Source organism: Myotis brandtii, unplaced genomic scaffold (assembly GCF_000412655.1).
Source record: "Myotis brandtii unplaced genomic scaffold, ASM41265v1 scaffold182, whole genome shotgun sequence".
NCBI classification, from domain to species: domain Eukaryota; kingdom Metazoa; phylum Chordata; class Mammalia; order Chiroptera; family Vespertilionidae; genus Myotis; species Myotis brandtii.
In genome coordinates, this window is record NW_005356751.1 from 1,171,144 (window position 1) to 1,191,113 (window position 19,970).

Sequence of the window (19,970 nt, forward strand, 5' to 3'; positions counted from 1 at the left end):
CCTCATCTAAGGGAGGAAGGAGCACCCCTACCCTTCCTTTCCACCATCGCTGGGGCACAGCTTTGGAGCCTCCTCTCTGTCCCCCCATTTTTATGCAGCCACCGGAAGGTCTTTGTTTGCTTATCTTAATTTGTTCTATAAAGCTTCTCTCTCCCCTTAATCCCACCTGTCTCCCTACCATTCTCTCCTCTCCAAGCCAGCAAGGCCTCCTCTGTGGGACTGTTGTGCTCCTGTTTTCCAGATTCAAAGCAGGTGCATGTGAGCGCTGAGATCGTATTGCATCCTTGTCATAGATGCGAGGGTGGGGTGCTTGGAACTGCGGTTCCTCTCTTACGCTGGAGATCTGAAATCCAGGGTCTCCACATCAGGGAGAAGGCACTTTGCAAATGAGAAGTAAGAGGAGCAGTTTTTTTGTCAAAAGAAGAGCCAAACTAAATTCCCCAAACAGAAAAGACATGCCTGTGCATTCAGGCATTGCATTGAGTGCATCGGGCACAGAAAAGCAAATAACCCCCGCCCCAGAGTCAGAGGTTCCTTAGGGGGAGAGCTAACCACAGCGGTCATCCTCACTGACTCTTTCCGCTCCAGACCTGAAGCCCCGCGGCGTGGTGGTGAACATGATCCCCGGGCTGCCGGCTCACATCCTGTTCATGTGTGTACGTTATGCAGACTCTCTCAATGACGCCAGCATGCTCAAGTCCCTCATGAACAGTATCATTAATGGCATCAAGCAAGTGGTTAAGGTAGGAACTACCTTTGACATTGCCCTTGGAATTATAGGTCCTTTAGCAACATCTGTGGGGATGACCAGATGCCCATCCTTCACCTCCTGGCTTTGGTGAACCACATGATTCCTCGAACCAGTCTGAGGCCCAATCGGTGAAAGAAGCCAAGTTGTTAGGAAAAGACAAGTTAGGTCAGGGATCCCCAAGGGTAGGATCTGCCAATTGACCTTGAAGCCTTACCTGTGAGATTACAGCCTCGTAGCCACACACACACACTATTTCTATCCCCTCAGGGTGTTAGAGTCCCAGCTGTAATGTAGGAAGTGTGAAAGGTGAGGAATGGGAAGGCCTGAAAAATTACTTGTCTATAACTGTCCCTTCTAAAACTACATTGTGCACCCTTAGTCCCAACTCAGAAACAAAGACGAGCTGCATGTTAGTAGAAAGCAGTAAAATACAGATCCAATATTTTCATCCCCCTTCCACATGGGGAGCAATCTTTGATGTTGGGATATATTTGAATTTTTAGTTGCAAAAGGTCCTGTCTCACTTTTAGTAAAATATATGTTCTAGTAGAATCATGAGTAATTAAATCCTATTTTAAATATCCTAGGGAAAGAGAAGAATAAAAGCAGTGGATGCATGAGAGTTTAGAGTAATTCTTCCCTCCCCTCCCAAAAATTTTGTACCAAGAATTCATCTGGAGTTAAGAGGAGAAAATTAGCATTTGTTTGGTCCTGGGTCCTTTATTGTCTTTGTCTTCACAGTAGCCACCAGAGCGTCCTATGAAGGGCCTCCCATATGTGGATATTTCCCCTGTCCATATTTTCATAAATCGGGTTTTCTTAGGACACACTTGCATTGTATCCCAAGATGCAGACACACAGTATTTGCCCCGTCTTGCTGCTCTGGAATGTTTAAATATTTAGAAAGTGAAAGATGCCTGACACGAGGAGTATAAATACTTTCCCATCAGCATCTTCTGTCTCAGCTTCCCTAGCAGCTCCCTGTCCTATGCCTTTGCTGGTGCCAGTATCTGCCCCTTCCGCTCTGGTGCACAGCACATTGAAGCGACCCTCACTTGGCCCCACACCCTTAGCCATGGTGCCTTTGCCTCCACCCCCTTGTCCCCCCAACTGCCAAAAGTGTTTAAACTAGTGCTCTTCACCAATTCTCTTTTTCATCCCTTGCCATCTGGCTTCTGCCCCGTCACTCCACAAAAAGACCACCGGTGATTCCTCTTGCTGAATCCAGTGGTATTGCTGTAATTCCTATTCTCCTTAAATGGAAAGAAGCAGTAGCATCATCCCAAAAGTCCTGGATCCTGAGCTTTTGTCTGTCCCCCGCTTTCAAGGAGGACCATCCCCTCGCTTCTCTCAGGTTTTCTCAGCTGCCCTGGTTTCCCATGGTCCCTCCATCCTCTGAGCACAGTCTACATCCACCACATGGGCAATCGGCCACCTAATTACTGTGCCCCATATGTTATGTCCGTCCTCCCAGTGGAGTGGGAACTTTGGAAGGCAAGGCCTGAGATTGACATTTCTCTGGCATTCCTGCAGGGCCCGAATTAAGCTTCAAACAAGTAACCTGCTAAATAACATAAGGGCCTATCATTATAGCACAAATTTAATAAAGGCTTTAGTGAATAAAAGAGGACTCCATTTTGGGCAAAGACACTAACTAACCAACAGGTAAGGTAAGTCTGATGTTGCTCAGAGGCACCAGTAATCACCAACTCCACCTTTGTCTTTTCTTGTTTTATTTTGTTGTGTGTGTTTTTTTAAGGAGCATTTAGAAGACTTTGAGATGCTGTCCTTTTGGCTTTCCAATACTTGTCATTTCCTCAATTGCCTGAAGCAGTACAGTGGAGAAGAGGTAGGAATGCTTGCCTGCTCTGTGTTCGGTGCCGACTGCCGGTCTATAATCTCCTCATGAGCCAGAGCTCACTATGGGGGTAGGAATTGGGGCACCCAGCTCCAGGGACAGCCTCTGCCCTCACTGGCTTTCTGGCCTCCTCCGCACCCAAGAGGTCAACCTCCTATCACCAGGTAACAGAAGTGACAAGCAGAAGACTTCTAAAAAGAGGCTTAGACTTTGGGCACGGTACTGAGCCTCAGTGTCCTTGAGTTTTAAATCAATGGGGCAGACTAGATGATTTTTGAGTTTCTTCTGATTGTGAAATTCTGAAGTTTTTAGTATTATGACTCTAAACTACAGCCTTTAGTTCAATATGCCTGTTTCTTCAGAGCTGTTCTCTATAAAGTTCTGGTTGTTCCTTCATAGTCCGTAAATCCTTGGCCATTTTGAAGGGACTGACATCATAAAGGAGTTTTCCACCTTCAAGTATGCACAGAGCAGAATTTCATTGGTTAAATAATAACAAAATGGCTTTCAGGGTTTTTACTGCTCTCCAAAATAGTTGCACCATTTTATAAAGTGTCTCACTCAGTAGTGTATGAAGTTTCCAGTGTCTCAGACCTTCACCAACACTTAGTATTGACAGACCTTATTTACCAAGCTCATGGGCATAAAACAATACTTTCTTGACTTCAATTGAAATTACTTGATGCCAGTGAGATCAAGCATCATTTCATATGCTTATTGGTCATTTGGGTTTCCGTTTAAACTACCTATTTACATCTATTCTTTATTTTTTTTAGGGGTGTTTTTTTCTGATTTACTTATAGAAAACCTTATATATTATGGATAGATTGTGGTGTATCTTCTAATTTTATTTATGGAGTTCTTTTTCATACCCAGGTTTTGAATTTTTATGTACTTAAATCTATCCTTATGTTATATGTTTCAAGAAATTCTCCCCTACCATGAGATCATGAAGATATTCTCTTACTTTCTTCTAAACTCTTACAATTAAAATTTAGAATTTACAATTATGCTTTTACCTATCCAAAATTGGTGCGATTCGCTATTCTACGTTGACTTGTGAGGTCATGAACTCATATCTTCTTCCACATGGATAGCCAATTGTCCCAATGAAGAGAAAGTAAAACAAAATATAAAAGTATTCCTACTGGAACTATAGAACAAAAGGAGAAATAAGTAAAGAAGATCCAAGCTCTGACTAAAAGGAATGCCAAAGTGTGTAGGGGAGGGGAGGTGGGAAGGAGAGGGGAGACACAGGTCGTCCATTTAAGAAAAACTTGCATCTATGAGGCATTAATGGAAGAGGATATTATATTATACAACAGCATTTACTTTTTAGTCCTATTTTTGCCCCCTTCAGCCATGTACACAATGTTCTTTCCCCTGTCTATTTTTTCAATTACTCTATTTTTATTTCTAAAATTTTAATGGTTCTTTTTCACCTGTGCCTTTTATCATAGTGTCCTATTCTTGTCTTAATGTTTTCCTTTTATCTCTTGGGACATATTAAATATATTGTATTCATCTGCCTGGGCTGCTATATACAAAATACCATAGACCAGATGACTTAAACAAAGAAAGTCATTTTCTCACAGTTCAGGAGACTTAAGTCCAGACCAAGGTGCCAGCAGGGCTGGTATCTGGTGAGACCTCTCTCTCTGGCTTACAGACAGCTGCCTTCTTGCTGTGTCCTCACATGGCCTTTCCTCTGCATGGGGGCGAAAGAGATTGAGCTCTTTAGTGTCTCTTATTATAACACTAATCCTAACAGATGAGGGCCCTACCTTATGACCTCATTTGACCTTAATCACTTCCTTAGAGACCCCATCTCTAAATATAACCACATAGGAGGTAAGGGCTTTAACTTATGAATTGGGGACCATGGGGAGGCATGAACAGTTAGTCCATAGCACATATTTTATAATATCTCAGAGTAGTCTATAATCTGCAATTATAAAGTCATGAATCTCATTTATCTACTGTCCTCTTATAGCAGTTTGTATCCTTGGGTGCTTTGCAGTTTTTTTCTGCGAGCTTCCATGGGAGTGGTTTTCTGCTGTGGCTTACAGGCCTGGGGGCACGTATTTGTAGGACGAGCAGGCAGTACAGTGACACTTAGTTAATTATAGAACATAAGTGCTACTCAACATCAAGAACCTTTTTGATACAAATCAGACATTAAATTGTAAAGTGTGGGAGTATAGTAGAAGCGGATTATAACATCATTAATAGAGATAGTATTTTCATTTCCTATGTGTCTATATTATTTTAATATTTATATGCCCCAAATTACTTTCAGGAATTCATGAAGCATAACAGTCCACATCAGAACAAGAACTGCTTGAACAATTTTGACCTGTCAGAATACAGACAGATTCTTAGTGATGTGGCTATACGAATATATCATCAGTTCATTATCGTCATGGAAAATAACATTCAACCAATAATAGGTAAGAAAAGAATTGATAACCAAAAATATTTATAGTAACATTGAGGCCTTAAAAAATAAATCAGGTGTATGGTTACAATGTGTGGCTATAAAGAATGTAATTTCTAAAACCAAGAAAACTTAGTTTAATTCTTTGTTTGCTTGAAGCAATTCCATATATAAAAGTACATGGTTCATAGTTTTTTCCTGTAAGAGCAATTCATCCTGAGGGGAAAACCGTGGAAGAGCTGCAGCTATTTATATGGCTAATCCTGGGTCTTAGACAGGTGTTTCTGAAATCCTAAAGTCCTACTTCCTTCAGTTTTCTGAAATGTAAATACTTTAAATGGTCGCAGACCATGAGCTACCATGCTAACCTGCTTCCATTCCTGCGATTCTGAAAGAAGAGGTCTGCAAGCCTAACCAGGGGCTGCTGCCCTGTTGAAAACAGCGTCTGTCCCATCCACCCTGCAGCCTGTGCTCCCCAGGCCTTGATTCCATCGCTTTGTCACAACTACACCCACTACTAACTCTTGTAGAAAATGTTGCACCTCCTGAAACAGGCACATAGAGCAGTGAGAAAGTCCTCTGGGTGTCCCCCTGCAGTGCCGGGCATGCTGGAGTACGAGAGTCTGCAGGGCATTTCCGGCCTGAAGCCCACGGGCTTCCGCAAGCGGTCGTCCAGCATCGACGACACGGACGCCTACACGATGACCTCCGTCCTGCAGCAGCTGAGCTACTTCTACAGCACCATGTGCCAGAACGGCCTGGACCCCGAGCTCGTGAGGCAGGCAGTGAAGCAGCTCTTCTTCCTCATCGGGGCCGTCACGCTCAACAGCCTCTTCCTGCGCAAGGACATGTGCTCCTGCCGGAAAGGGATGCAGATCAGGTAAAACCCAGACACCACCACTTCCTCCAGGAGGCTGGCGGGGAGTAATGCTCATCAAGTCTGACACACACTCCGGTCCTCCTTCCCCAAGGGCTGTAATGCCAGGGGTAGGGGGCGCGGGGCAAGGTGACTCTTAGAAGCTTAGAGTGTCTGCCATCCACTGCCCAGACCGCCTCCCATCACTCCACACTGTGCTAATTTGAGCTGTGGCAGAGTGGCTTTCACTGGGAACTAGTAACCCTATATTTTAAAAGCCTGCCTTCTGTGGTTATCATACACGCACCCAGGGTTTACTGACCACCACCTCTGTGAGAAGTACTGCCTGGTGCAGGACAGAGGAAAGCAAGGACAGGCTCTGTGGCAGACATAGGCATGATAGATGTTTAGCAAGTGTTTATTGAATGGATGAATGAATGGGCAGAGGAATGAATTTACAGACTGCTACAGGAGACTTAGATGTGGGGTCTGGGTGGAAGGGTAAGATGCAGACAGCATGCCTGGAGGAGAGAATCATGGACCCTAGGATGGCAGCTGCAGTGTAAGCACTTGGCCGTCATCTTGTCTTTATCTTTAAAAAAATATATATATATATATTTCAGAGACAGAAAGGGAGAGGGAGAGAGAGAAACATCAATGATGCACGCCCCCTACGGGGATCAAGCCTGCAACCCGGGCATGTGCCCTGACTGGGAATCAAACCATGACCTGGTTCATAAGTCGGTCGACGCTCAACCACTGAGCCATACAAGCCAGGCTATGGTTTGATTTTCTGAACATTCCATGTGCAGTTGAAAAGAATATATATTCTGTGGTTGTTGAGTGGGATGTTCTATAAATGGCAATTGCTGATGGTGTTTTTCACTTCTATACAGGGTGGGGAAAAGTAGGTTTATTTATAGTTGTGAGTACACAAAACACAAAACAGTTTATTCCCCCTACATCTCATTTGGATATCATTTTCCTTCTGCCCGAGGAAATTCTTTTAGTAGGGCTTTTAGAGCAAGTTCACTGGCAATTAATTCTCTTAGTTTTCTTTTACCTGAAAATGTCTTCATTTCACCTTCATTCCTGAAATATATTTTTTGCAGGCTTTAGCATTCTGGGTTGACAGTACTTTTTTCCCATCACTTTAAAAATGTTTTACTTTATTCTGGCTTTCATGATTTCTGATTAGAAATGCACAATCATTTGAATTATTGTTTCCATACAAGTAATGCATAGTGTTTCTCTGGTTGCATTTAATTTTTTTCTTTGTCTTTAGTTTTCCACAGTTTGATTGTGATGTGTCTGGGTGTGATTTTCTTTAGGTTTACCCTCTTTGGGGGTTCCCTGAGCTTCTTGAATCTGTAGGTTTGTACATTTCACCAAATTTGGGACATTTCCAGCCAGTATTTCTTCAGATACTTTGCACCATAATTTCTTCTTTCCTTCTGGAACTTTGGTGACATAAATGTTAGATCTTTCATTATTGTCCTCTGAGTCCCTAAAGTTTGGTTCATTTCTTTCAGGTTTTTTTTTCTTTCTCTGTGCTCTTCAGTTTGGATAATCTCTATTGATGCCTTAAAGTTCACTGGCTGTTTCCTCTGCCATCTCTATTCTGCTATTGATCCTATTCAGTGAGTTCTTTTATTTGTTATTGTATTTTTCATGTCTAAAATTTTCATTTTTTAAATATCTTCTATTTCTTTTCTGAGACTTTCTATCTTTTCATTTATTTCAGGATAGTTTGTCTTTACTTTTTGGAGCATTTTTATTTTAGCTTCTTTAAAGTCTTTGTCGGGTAATTCCAACATCTGTGTCGTCTCAGAGTTGGCATCTGTTGATTATCTTGTTTAGATGTGAGTTGAGCTTTTCCTGGCTCTTTATATGCCAAGAACAGATACTTCTCAACTTATGGGGGTTACATCCTGATAAACCCATTACAAATTGAAAATGTTGTAAGCTGGAAATGCATTTAATACACTTACCAGTACCTACAGAATATCATAGTTTACCCTACTACCTTAAACGTGCTCAGAACACTTACATGAGCCTAAATTTGGGCAAAATCATCTAACACAGAGCCTATTTTATACTACTTTGACTATATCATATAATTTATTATATCACTTCACATCATCGTAAAATTGAAAAATTGTAAGTCAAACCATCATAAGTCAGGGACCATCTGGTAATTCTGAATTGTTTCCTGGACACTTCTAATATTATACTATGAGACTCTGGGTCTTTAAGTCCTTTGGAGAATGTGGATATTTTTATCAGATAGTTAGACCATTTGGGTTCAAGCTGCAAGTTCTGAGTATCCCCTGGGGGCTGTGGTTCCCATGTCAGCTCATTTTTCAAAGTCTTTGTAATGCTATTTGGTTCTGTCTCATGTATAACACACAGTGGCCAGACTGAAACTTGGCTCTTCCTCTGTCCCATAGTTTAGTCCTCACATCTGTATGTGCTACTGAGGGTCAGATCCATGTGTGGGCTCGGGGGTGCGCCCAGGAGTTCATAAACAACTTTAAGGGGTCATTTTCCCAAGCTTCTTCCTCTCCATAACCCCCTGGTATTTCCAGCTCCCTGCAGATCCCCTGTTTGCCGCCGCCGCCCCCCACCCCAACTGAAAATGGGGGCTTTACTTTATTTATTTATTTATTTATTTATCCTCACTGAGGATATTTTTCCATTGATTTTTAGAGGAAGGGAGAGAGAGAGACACAGAGAGAAACATCGATGTAAGAGAGACACATCAATTGGTTGCCTCCCGCATGCACCCTGACCAGGGCCAGGGATTGAGCCTGCAACCGAGGCATGTACCCTTGGCTTGAATCAAACCTGGGACCCTTCAGTGTGCAAGCCAATGCTCTATCCACTGAGCAAAACCAGCGAGGGCCGGAGACTTTACTTAACTCGCTGTGTGGCACAATTCCCAGAAATGTCCCCATCTGGGGCCTGGTGGTTGGAGGATAGAGCAGTGGGAGTTCTTGGACCACAGCTCCTCCAGTTGCAGGAACTTCCCTCCTCTCAGAGTTTTAGGTTTCTATTGGACCCTTTGCCACCATTGCCATCACCAGCTGATTGTTTGGGGCTTGACTATGAGAGAATGGAGAAAGAAAGAAAACCAGATTTCCACCCTCTCTCTGAGCATTAGGACACCCCTCTTCAGCTCCTGGAGCCAGAACTAGATTACTCCTCCTGGAGCTCATTGTTGACTTCAATGCTCACTACTAAGTTTCAGGCTGCTTTGAGTTCAGGCCAACAAATAGCAAGAGGAAAAAACTGGCAAATTCACTATCAAGTGGAGATACTTCAAAGTCTGGTTTTCTTCCCCGATCCACCTGCTACTATTCACTTTTCAGAGTCCCTAGACAGCTGCTCCAGGAATTCCATCCAGGCTTTACAGCTGCGTTTGGTGGGAGAGGCATAGTGGGGGGCGGGGGGGTGCTTTCTCCACCGTAGCAGGAGCCAGAACTCCACCACAGACTTTTGAGCAGGAGGATTAATATACTCAAAATTCAGATTTAGAAAGTGCTGTGGCAGGATTAAGATGGGTAAGAAGGAGTGAAATGGGAGGCTCATTAGGTATCTATTGTAATAAGAACTCAAACTAGCAGAACAAAATAGACAATGAAAAAAATGAGGGGATGAACCAGTACAAGAGGTGTTACTTCACTCATTGCATTCCTGTGGAATACACTAATTCAGCATTAGCACCTCAGTGTTATAACCAAAGAGAAGAATCCCCTTCCCCTGATCACCTAGTTCAACACTTCATTTCTTGAAACAGCTTCATTGATATGTAATTTATCTGCCATGAGGTTCACCCATTAAAAGTGTATAGTTCAATCGTTTTTGGTATATTTACAGAGTTGCATAACCGTCACCATAATGTAATTTTAGAACATTTTCATCACTCCAGAAAGAAACCTTATACTCATTAGCAGCCACTCTTATCACTACCCACACCCCACCTCTCTAGTTGCCTCTCCTTCAGCCTACACAACCATGAATATATTTTCTTTCTCTATAGATTTGCCTATTTTGGACGTATTTATAAATGGAATCATAAAATATATTGTCTTTTGTGACTGGCTTTTTTCACTTAGCATAATGTTTTCACAGTTCATCCATATGGTGGCATGTACTAGTTTCTCATTCCTCTTCATTGCTGAATAACATACCATTTATGGATATAGCACAGTTTGTTTATTCATTAGTTGGTAGGCATTTGTGTTGTTTTCATTTTTGGCTAATTAAAAGCTATGGGCCTGGCTAGTGTGGCTCAGTGGTTGAGCATTGACCTATGAACCAGGAGGTCATGGTTCCATTCTAGGTCAAGGCACATGCCCGGGTTACAGACTCCATTCCTAGTAGGGGGCGTGCAGGAGATAGCCAATCAATGATTCTCTGTCATCATTGATGTTTCTATCTCTCTCTCTCCCTCTCCCTTCCTCTCTTAAATCAATAAAAAAATTTTTTTTAATTAAATACTATGAACACTTATGGACAATTTTTGTGTGTGGACGTTTTCAGTCTTCTTGAGTGCATATCTAGAAGTTGAATTGCTGGGTCATATGGTTCTTTTATGTTAAACATTTTGAGGAACTGCCACACTATTTTCCTTAGCAGTCCCACTAGCGATGTATGAGTGTTCTCAACATTCATTTACCCGGAGAGTTGAGTAACTTTCCAAGCTCACACAGTGGACTGGTGAGAAAAAACCCATGCTTCTTAACCTATGATAATTAGTGACAGAAAGGAGAATTAAAAACCTCAGTGGACTGAAAGAAAAGCCTTCTGCCAATTGAAAATGTTCTGCCAATTTAGGAAAAGAAATTAAATAGTTTTTATACCAATGTAAATCTTCTCTACAAATGCCACTATTTTCCCCCTTTAATGATTTGCAAGTCTATTATTGACTATTTTAATAGATTACTTTATAAATTATTGTAGTCACTATACTTTGCTCAGATTTTCCCCCAAAGTTTATAGCTGTTATAGTCCCTCACCCTATACTATTATGATCCTTAGAACCAGGAATCATGGTCCTACACCCTCATATTATAAATGAAGAAACTGCTGGACTGTAGTCCTGGTCCCCTCAGTGTACTCTGGTACCCTCTCAGGACACACTAGGGCAGGGGTGGGCAACCTTCTTGTGAGTGCGTGCCAAAACCAGCAAAATCTCTGACTCAGAATTCTTCTGCGTGCCAACCCTAATTTTTTGAGAACATGTTACGCCTACTTGATATCTCTTAAGGTGTACGTATGTGAAGAACCTTGAAGAAATAATAAAATTCATTCGAGCGACAAAAACACATATGATGATGAAAAATACATTTATTTTTTAATGTATATATGTTATGTAAAATTATTTATTTAAGATGCACCTACACTGACTTTATCTGAAAAATAAAAAAGTCGATATTAAGAAAAAAATTGTAAATGGAAGATTATAAGAGAGGGTTTCGCGTGCCAGCAAAAGTTATTGGCGTGCCATGTTCGGCACGCGTGCCAGGGGTTGCCCACCCCTGCACTAGGGGATTTTGCACCCTCCCCTAACATGTCCTATATAGATTGTCTACCATTCTGTGCTCCTTTGGCTTTTACTCCAGGTGCAACATCAGCTACTTAGAAGAATGGCTTAAAGATAAGAATTTGCAGAACAGCTTGGCCAAGGAAACTTTGGAACCTCTCTCTCAGGCAGCCTGGTTGCTTCAGGTCAAGAAGATCACAGATAGCGATGCCAAGGAGATCTTCGAACGCTGTACCTCACTGTCTGCTGTGCAGGTAACCAGGCTTGCTGAGTGTCTCCCTGATCTTCACTGGCAGACCCTATCATTGGTGTCAGCTCTCCTGGCCTAGCCAACCATGGGGTGCACCTGAGTCTCTGTGTGCTTTTTGGTAGCATAGAATCTCCCATAGCCCACCTTCTTATCTCATAAACATTTATTAAATACTAAGACCAGGCCTTAAAACAACAAAAGTGCATATGACATATTGCCTACGCACTAAACTTACAGATGTGGATGGAGGCGGGAGGCTGGAAGAGGAGAGTTGTCTGTCATCTAATTGTGTGATTTGTCTTTGCTCCCTTCCATGCACTTCTCACTTTGTTTTCTTTCCTTGGAAAGAAATAACACCTGGTTCCTAGAGCCAATTATAGTATAAAGGAGCTACCTGTGGTTCCTAGCTATCCCAAAACCACCAGAACCATTATATCACAGGCAGAGCTGTCTTTTTTCATGGTCTAACTCTAACATGTCTTCTGTGTGGTTTGCAGATCATAAAGATCCTTAATTTATACACGCCTATAGATGACTTCGAGAAAAGAGTGACTCCATCCTTCGTTCGCAAAGTACAGGTGAGATCCTTAAGAATGTGACTTTTAATTTTTAGTAGAAGACATTTATATTTATCTAGAGGCCCGGTGCACAAATTCGTGAACCAGTGGGGTCCCTTGGCCTGGCCTGCGGGATCGGGCTGAAACCAGCTCTCTGACATCCCCCGAGGGGTCCCGGATTGTGAGAGGGTGCAGGCCAGGTCAAGGGACCCCACCGGTGCACAGTTGGGGACGGGGAGGGATGCGGGAGGTTGGCCAGCTGGGGAGGGACCGCAGGAGGGCTCCAGGGCATGTCTGGCCCGGCTTGCTCAGTCCCGATCAGCCAGACCCCAGCAGCAAGCTAACCTACCAGTCGGAGCATCTGCCCCTTGGTGGTCAGTGCATGTCATAGCAACTGGTCGATTGGTCAACTGTCTGCCCCCTGGTAGTCAGTGCATGTCATAGCGAGCAGTTGAGCGACTTTAGCATATCATTAGCATATTACGCTTTGATTGGTTGAATGGACAACCGGATGACCGGACACTTAGCATATTAGGCTTTTATTATATAGGATTTACATTACAGAAATCCAGGATTAAAGCACATTCACCGCCGAAACCGGTTTGGCTCAGTGGATAGAGCGTCGGCCTGCGGACTGAAGGGTCCCAGGTTCGATTCCGGTCAGGGGCATGTACCTGGGTTGCGGGCACATCCCAGTAGGAGATGTGCAGGAGGCAGCTGATCGATGTTTCTCTCTCATCGATGTTTCGAACTCTCTATCCTTGTCCCTTCCTCTCTGTAAAAAATCAATAAAATATATTTTAAAAAAAAAAAGCACATTCACCAAATAAGCAGACAAAGCAGCAGGAATTTTCCCTGTCAGATTCCCGGTTTTCAGAGCCCATGTTACCTCAGGGAAGGGAACGAAAACACCAGAGGTGACTGACATTCTTAGTTCCTTCAGCAGGTCCTGTTTCTTACCAGCCTTTGAGTGCCACGCAGGTGAGCAGAGGCTGAATGGAAGCAGGGACCTGTGTACCCGTCTTCCTTGTTTTAATCCCAAAGGTTTCTTCCCCAATGAACTAGGGCAGCAGTTCTCAGAGTTTGGTTCAAGGATTCCTGGGGATCCTCGAGACCCTTCTGGGAGGTCTGCAAAGTCTCCCTTTTTCCAATTCCATATCTGTACGAGGCCAACTTTTTTTCTTATACTTCAACCAAAAAAATGAATCACGATAGGTTGAATGCAGAAGCAGATCTGAGATTCATTCGACCTATTAAGTCAGACATTTAAGAGATTTACAAAAACATAAGATAATACCACTTCTCACTAATCTTTTTTGTTTTAAAAATATAGTTCTTTTTCAATAAGAATATATGAACATGTGTTGGGTTTGCTCTTGTTATTTTTTATTATTTTTAAATTATTTATTTATTTATTTATTTATTTATTTATTTATTTATTTTGCTCTTGTTATTTTAGTGAATGAACACATTTTAAGTTATTGCTTTAATTACTAATATGGTAAATATCAGTAGTTAGACCCATATACATGAAGGCTCTTGGAATCCTCAATAATTTTTCAGAGTATAAAAGAGGTCCTGAGACCAAAAATTTTGCAAACCCTTGAATAAAAAGAAAGTACTGAGTGCGATAAAAATTTAATACTTGAGATCTATTGATGTTTGAGCTTGGAATTCTGCCATGAGAATAGCGAAGAAGAGAGAACAGATCCATTTAGTGGGAAGTTAACTTCTGGAGTGAAACAGACAAGGACGCATTCACGAGAGCTGATCTGGAAGTCCTGCCAGACCATTTCACCTGGGAGTCGTGCTGTTAAAAGGCTCTTTTGTGTGTCATCTCATGTGCTTTTGGAAGGAGTGTCTCCCTAGAGATGGAGCTGTGTTTTGCTTACTCCTGGCTTTCAGATAGCAATGAAGCAGAGTGCACACGTTTCCTTACTCACTTCCCTCCCGTTCTCCTTTCAGGCTCTCCTGAACAGCCGGGAGGACTCCTCGCAGCTGATGTTGGATGCCAGCTATCTCTTCCAAGTCGTCTTTCCTTTTACGCCCTCTCCCCACGCTCTGGAAATGATCGAGATCCCCAGCAGTTTCAAGCTAGGCTTTCTCAATAGATTGTAGCGGGGAAAGAGAGCAAACACACTTTTCCCTCAAAAGCTAAACGAAGGCCAAACATGAGGGATGTGGCGTATTACTGGGACTGGAAATGCTCTAGAATGTGATTTAAGGGAGAAAATGAGAACTCCCAAAAGGTCCACATCTCCTCTCGCTCACAGTGATGCTGTTGCCACTGTCATTTTACAAAAATTAACACACTCCAGCTGTGGCCTTGTCTAGCTCTGCAAGCCCAGCTGGCTTTTACTAGAATTCCTGGAAGCTCCCATTTTCTCCCAGGTGTCTCTTGGTCTCAATCAATCTTGTGACAGGGCTCCACCCACAGGAGCATAAGATCGGGGACACGTTCCTGTGAAGCCTGGGTCCATTTATGAAGCCACAGTGGGGTCCAGGGCTGAGTCTTCCAAAAGTCCCCTCACCTCATGCCTGTTTTTGGGGGAGGCGGGGAGTGGGAGGTGGGGTTCCACTGACTCTTTCTAAAAATTCTCCTGCATAAAAAAGTATTTATTATTTCAGACCCTTCTAATTTTTAAGAGAATATTCCATCTGAATGAATTATATGAAGTATTTTATGTATTTATCTAATTAAAACCAGCATATTATTAAAGCTTAATTGCCACACCAGTTTTCATCTCCTCCTCCCAAAGAACATTTCTTAAATTTCATCTGCCAACACATTTGCCATCATTTTTTATTGTTTAGTATCTTTCATGTATATTTTTGTGTGAATATATTTTTAAATATATTTTTTATTGATTTCAGAGAGGAAGGAAGAGGGAGAGAGAGATAGGAACATCAGTGATGACAGAGAATCATGAATCAGCTACCTCCTGCACACCCCACACTGGGGATCGAGCCCATAAACTGGGCATGTGCCCTAACCAGGAATCAAACTGTGACCTCCTGTTCATAGGTTGATGCTTAACCACTGAGCCACCAGGCAGGCTCATACAATAACTTTTAAAAACTAAGTTTAAAAAGGTAACCTAGCCCTAACCAGTTTGGCTCAGTGGATAGAGTGTCGGCCTGCGGACTGAAGGATCCCAGGTTCGATTCCGGTCAAGGGCATGTACCTTGGTTGTGGGCACATCCCCAGTGGTGGGTGTGCAGGAGGCAGTTGATCGATGTTTCTCTCTCATCGATGTTTCTAACTCTCTATCCTGCTCCCTTCCTCTCTGTAAAAAAATCAAAAAAATATACAATTAAAAAAAGGTAACCTAAATTATTTTCTCTATCTTATCAGCATTGAAATATGTTTTAAACTTTCTCATAAAAATAACTGAAGAATTTTATTAGGTCCCGCTTTTTGAGAAGTCTGTGTTTCCCAAGTTTTATGGGAGCTGACTATTCCTTGTCCCCCGAGATGTCCTCATTCCTTCCTTTCAGATCATAATATGTCATTTGATAAGCCCTCCTAGCCTGTGGCCTGTGGACCCAGTGCCCTTTGCAACACCCCAAGAATCCCAACCGGCCCTTCTGTTTCTGACAGTCACAGGCAAGAGGAATGATTCTGTAACACAGACATGTATCTTAAAAGTGGAAATCATACATGATTCTGAAGCATCACCCTACTAACATGGAATAATGTTGTTTCTTATGATAAGTAATTAAATGTAGTTCATTGGGATACATTGTATATGAAGAAATGAAAAGTAGAACTTTGTAATATTTTAATCAATGAAATAAATTCCCATATGTATTGGGTCAGGTTCTTTTAATTGCTAAGAGATTATATTCTTCTTAAGTACACAAGTTTTAGTGCCTTTCTTTAAGGGTCTTATCTTGCCAGGGCTGACCAGCAGCCCCTGAACGAAGGATGAACAGGTTACTCTGACACAGTTTCACTGGGGAAAGAGGGCCAAGGGATGGGCCGCTGAAGGAGCCAGGCTGCCTCGTTAGGCTTTTCTTGGAATTTTTATCTTTAGATACAATCAGTAAGGTGAGTAATCTAGGGAGGACACATGTGTTTACATTGTCCTCTAGGCAAGGGCATCCAGGGATTAAGCATAAGGATTCCAGTAAACACCGGGGGTCTGCACATGCACAGACTTGTTTAGAAAGGTCAAGGAATAATTAGGGGTGCCACCTTCCACACTCCCCTAAGTCGGAATTCTGATAAACAGGGCAGGCGGCCTTCCACACATGTCCCTTTTCTCAGAATGTCCTCCTTACAACTTTCCAACCAAGTCTCGTGTGCTCCCCAACATCATCTCATACTATCTCATAAAACGTATGTAAGAATTCCTAGAGAGGAAGGTAATATGCCCTAAGTCCTGCCTCGGGCCGCACCTCCGGGGGCTCCCAGACTGCTGGGTTTCTGATCCGCACCTGCACCTGCCTTCTCCGTGCCCCTTACAGACCTTCCCTATGCCATGCGGAGCCCATCCCCCTTCCTTTTCCTGCTCCCATAACTCAGGTTTGTGGCTGTTTCTACAGCACTTACCCTCGGCTGGAAGCCCGTAACGCTGCCCAATCCTCTGCTGGCCTGGCCTGTGGACCCTGGAGAGCAGGTCCACTCTCCCTCATCCCTTTGTGCATCTTGACGCTGGGGAGGTGGGAGGGACTGCAGGAGCCAAGTCTGCTGAAGGTGGCAGGATCGGGGGTGGGTGGTGGTGGTGGTCAGCCTTGGGAAGGAGTAGATCTTGTTTGGGGACCTGCAGAGGCTGAGGCGTGCATGCATGGGAAAGGGGGGGATGGGGGTCCTCATCCCATAAGCTTGATCAGTTCTTCAGGCTGAAGGTGGGAGCGGTGGCCAAAATTAATGAGGTGCTGGTGGGATGAGGACTGAGGAGGCAGGAGGTCCTGATGACATCCAGTCACAAGTGAATGTCAAGGTTGCCCGGTGGAGCAGGTTGTGGATCAAACCTGTGAACTCTGTAATATGCCCAAGTCCTGCCTCGGGCCGCACCTCCAGGGGCTCCCAGACTGCTGGGTTTCTGATCCGCACCTGCCTTCTCCGTGCCCCTTACAGACCTTCCCTATGCCATGCGGAGCCCATCCCCCTTCCTTTTCCTGCTCCCATAACTCAGGTTTGTGGCTGTTTCTACAGCACTTACCCTCGGCTGGAAGCCCGTAACGCTGCCCAATCCTCTGCTGGCCTGGCCTGTGGACCCTGGAGAGCAGGTCCACTCTCCCTCATCCCTTTGTGCATCTTGACGCTGGGGAGGTGGGAGGGACTGCAGGAGCCAAGTCTGCTGAAGGTGGCAGGATCGGGGGTGGGTGGTGGTGGTGGTCAGCCTTGGGAAGGAGTAGATCTTGTTTGGGGACCTGCAGAGGCTGAGGCGTGCATGCATGGGAAAGGGGGGGATGGGGGTCCTCATCCCATAAGCTTGATCAGTTCTTCAGGCTGAAGGTGGGAGCGGTGGCCAAAATTAATGAGGTGCTGGTGGGATGAGGACTGAGGAGGCAGGAGGTCCTGATGACATCCAGTCACAAGTGAATGTCAAGGTTGCCCGGTGGAGCAGGTTGTGGATCAAACCTGTGAACTCTGCCTCCTCAGAGGGCAGACGGAGAACTAAGCTCAAGAAATTGGTCAGCAGGGGGTTCCAGGGACACCTGGCAGCAGGGGTGGGAAAAGGTTCAAGGAGGAGTACCTGATGCAAATGCAGTGAGTGCCCAGCAGTGCACCCAGGGCTGGCAGGGGGCGGATGGAGCAGCTGAGTGTAATGCCCAGATAAGGGGATTAGATGTGTTACAGCCCCTTTGCACCTCGGAGCTGGCGGTTCTAACTTCTCGCCTTTCTGCTGATCAATTCCTAGCGCTAACTCTGTGGAAGGTGTATATGTATTGATATTAAGTTAGAATACTCGGACTTCCGTAAGAGCTCAGAAGAGTGTTCAGGTATGTACACAGCCAGGTGCTCACCGTGGTCTTTCTGTGCAGCGAGAGCACAGGCAAGGGCTGGCGGTGTTTGTTAATCTGTATGTTCTCATTTTTCTACAATTCATGTGCATTTCTTTTGAAATACTGTTTTGTTTTTAAAATATATTTAGTATCGGCATCAGGGAAAAAGTTAGTCATCTTTAAAATCATTTAATCAGTTTTAAAAATGGATCCAGGTTAATACTCTACATGTCAACATAAGCCTCAGAGTGCAACTTATGGAATTGAAAGAGGTTTTTGACACTAAACATTAGTCACAGTAAGTCTGAGATACATCCAGATGGTCACGTGTTCCATAGTTTATTCTCTTTTATTGCATATGTCATAAATTATTTAGTCTACTAATGATGAACACTTGCATTTTTCCAGTTTGGAGCTATTATGAATAAAACTGCTATGGCATTCTTCTATTTTCTTTTTCCTTTTTTTTTTTTTTGGTACCAATTTATACTTTCCACAGCAAGAAAGGAGGTCCGTTGCCCACTTCCGATTGTTAGTATTTTTCATTTCAGGAACACTAATGGCTCAGTAATGATAGCACAGTGTGATTCTCACTTTTCTTTGATGACTAATGATGTTGCGCTTTTTATATGTTTATTGACCATATGAATATCTGCGTTTGTGAAGTGTTTGTTCATATCTTTGCCCATTTAAGAAATAATTTTTACTGAGATATAATGCACAGAACAAAGAACTCACCGTCTAATTTCGGAGCATTCCCTTCACCCCAAAAAGAAAGCCCATACGCACTAAGCAGTCATTCCTGACCCCCACCTCACCTGCCCGGCAACCTCTAATCTACTTTCTGTCTCTGTGGATTTGCATGTCTCAGACATTTCATATAAATGGAAACATAATTTGTGGCCTTTTGTGTCTGTCTTACTTCACTTAACATAATGTTTTCAGGGTTCATCCATGTTGTAGCACATTTCAGAACTTTATTCGTTTTTATTGCCAAATAACATTCTACTTTTGGATATACCACATTTTGTTTATCCATTCATCTGTTGATAGACATTTGAGTTGTTTCCACTTTTTGACTTAAATGCTGTTACAGACAAGTTTTATGTGAACATATATTTTCAGTTCCCTTGGGCATCTACCCAGGAGTGGATTTGCCGGTTCATATGGTAACAGCCCTGTTTAACTTTTAGTGGCTACCAAACCATTTTCCACAGCGGCTGCACCATTTTACGTTCCCACCAGCAAAGGATGAGGGTTCCTTTGCCCAGTTTTAAATTTGGTCAATGAAGCATTATTTTGAAAGTAAAAACTGGAGATACTCTATATATCCAACAATAGATTGGTTTAATAAATTATGATACTCCATAGTAGAGAATAATACTAAAGCTATTACCAAAAATACAGATAGGTCTAAAGTACTAACAGAATAAGTTAGGTGAAGAAAACAAGTAGCGCCAGGGGCTGAGTAATATTTTTTCTGGAAAGGGGGCGGTAGGCCAAATAAGTTTGGGAACCACTGGTCTAAAGTACTAACAGAATAAGTTAGGTGAAGAAAACAAGTAGCGAACAGCCCTTAGCATAGCTAACAAGGCTCTATCTAAGGCATCAGAAAAGTCTGGAGGAATGTGCACCCATCTAAACTATGGGAATGAGTGCGGGGCAGGCAATGAGGACCTTCACTTTTGACTTTCTATCTTTGGCATTAATTCTTTTTTAAAATGTGTGGGGGGGGGGGCAATTTTTAAACCATACATT

The 19,970-nt window shown here is 43.2% G+C and overlaps 2 protein-coding genes across 2 annotated transcripts in view; both read left to right on the plus strand.

Moving 5' to 3' along the window:
• MYO5C (myosin VC) overlaps positions 1–15,120 on the plus strand; it is an 87,033-nt gene extending 71,913 nt beyond the window's left edge. The window contains exons 27-33 of the mRNA XM_014537834.1: positions 558–743; positions 2,511–2,600; positions 4,909–5,059; positions 5,644–5,926; positions 11,530–11,704; positions 12,198–12,278; positions 14,223–15,120. Coding sequence (XP_014393320.1) covers positions 558–743; positions 2,511–2,600; positions 4,909–5,059; positions 5,644–5,926; positions 11,530–11,704; positions 12,198–12,278; positions 14,223–14,375 — 1,119 coding nt within the window. The 3' untranslated portion in view covers positions 14,376–15,120. The remainder of the gene's footprint in view (positions 1–557; positions 744–2,510; positions 2,601–4,908; positions 5,060–5,643; positions 5,927–11,529; positions 11,705–12,197; positions 12,279–14,222) is intronic.
• Positions 15,121–18,102: 2,982 nt separating this feature from the next.
• GNB5 (guanine nucleotide binding protein (G protein), beta 5) overlaps positions 18,103–19,970 on the plus strand; it is a 46,970-nt gene continuing 45,102 nt past the window's right edge. The window contains exon 1 of the mRNA XM_014537788.1: positions 18,103–18,209. The gene's annotated coding sequence lies outside the window, so the exon portion shown is untranslated. The remainder of the gene's footprint in view (positions 18,210–19,970) is intronic.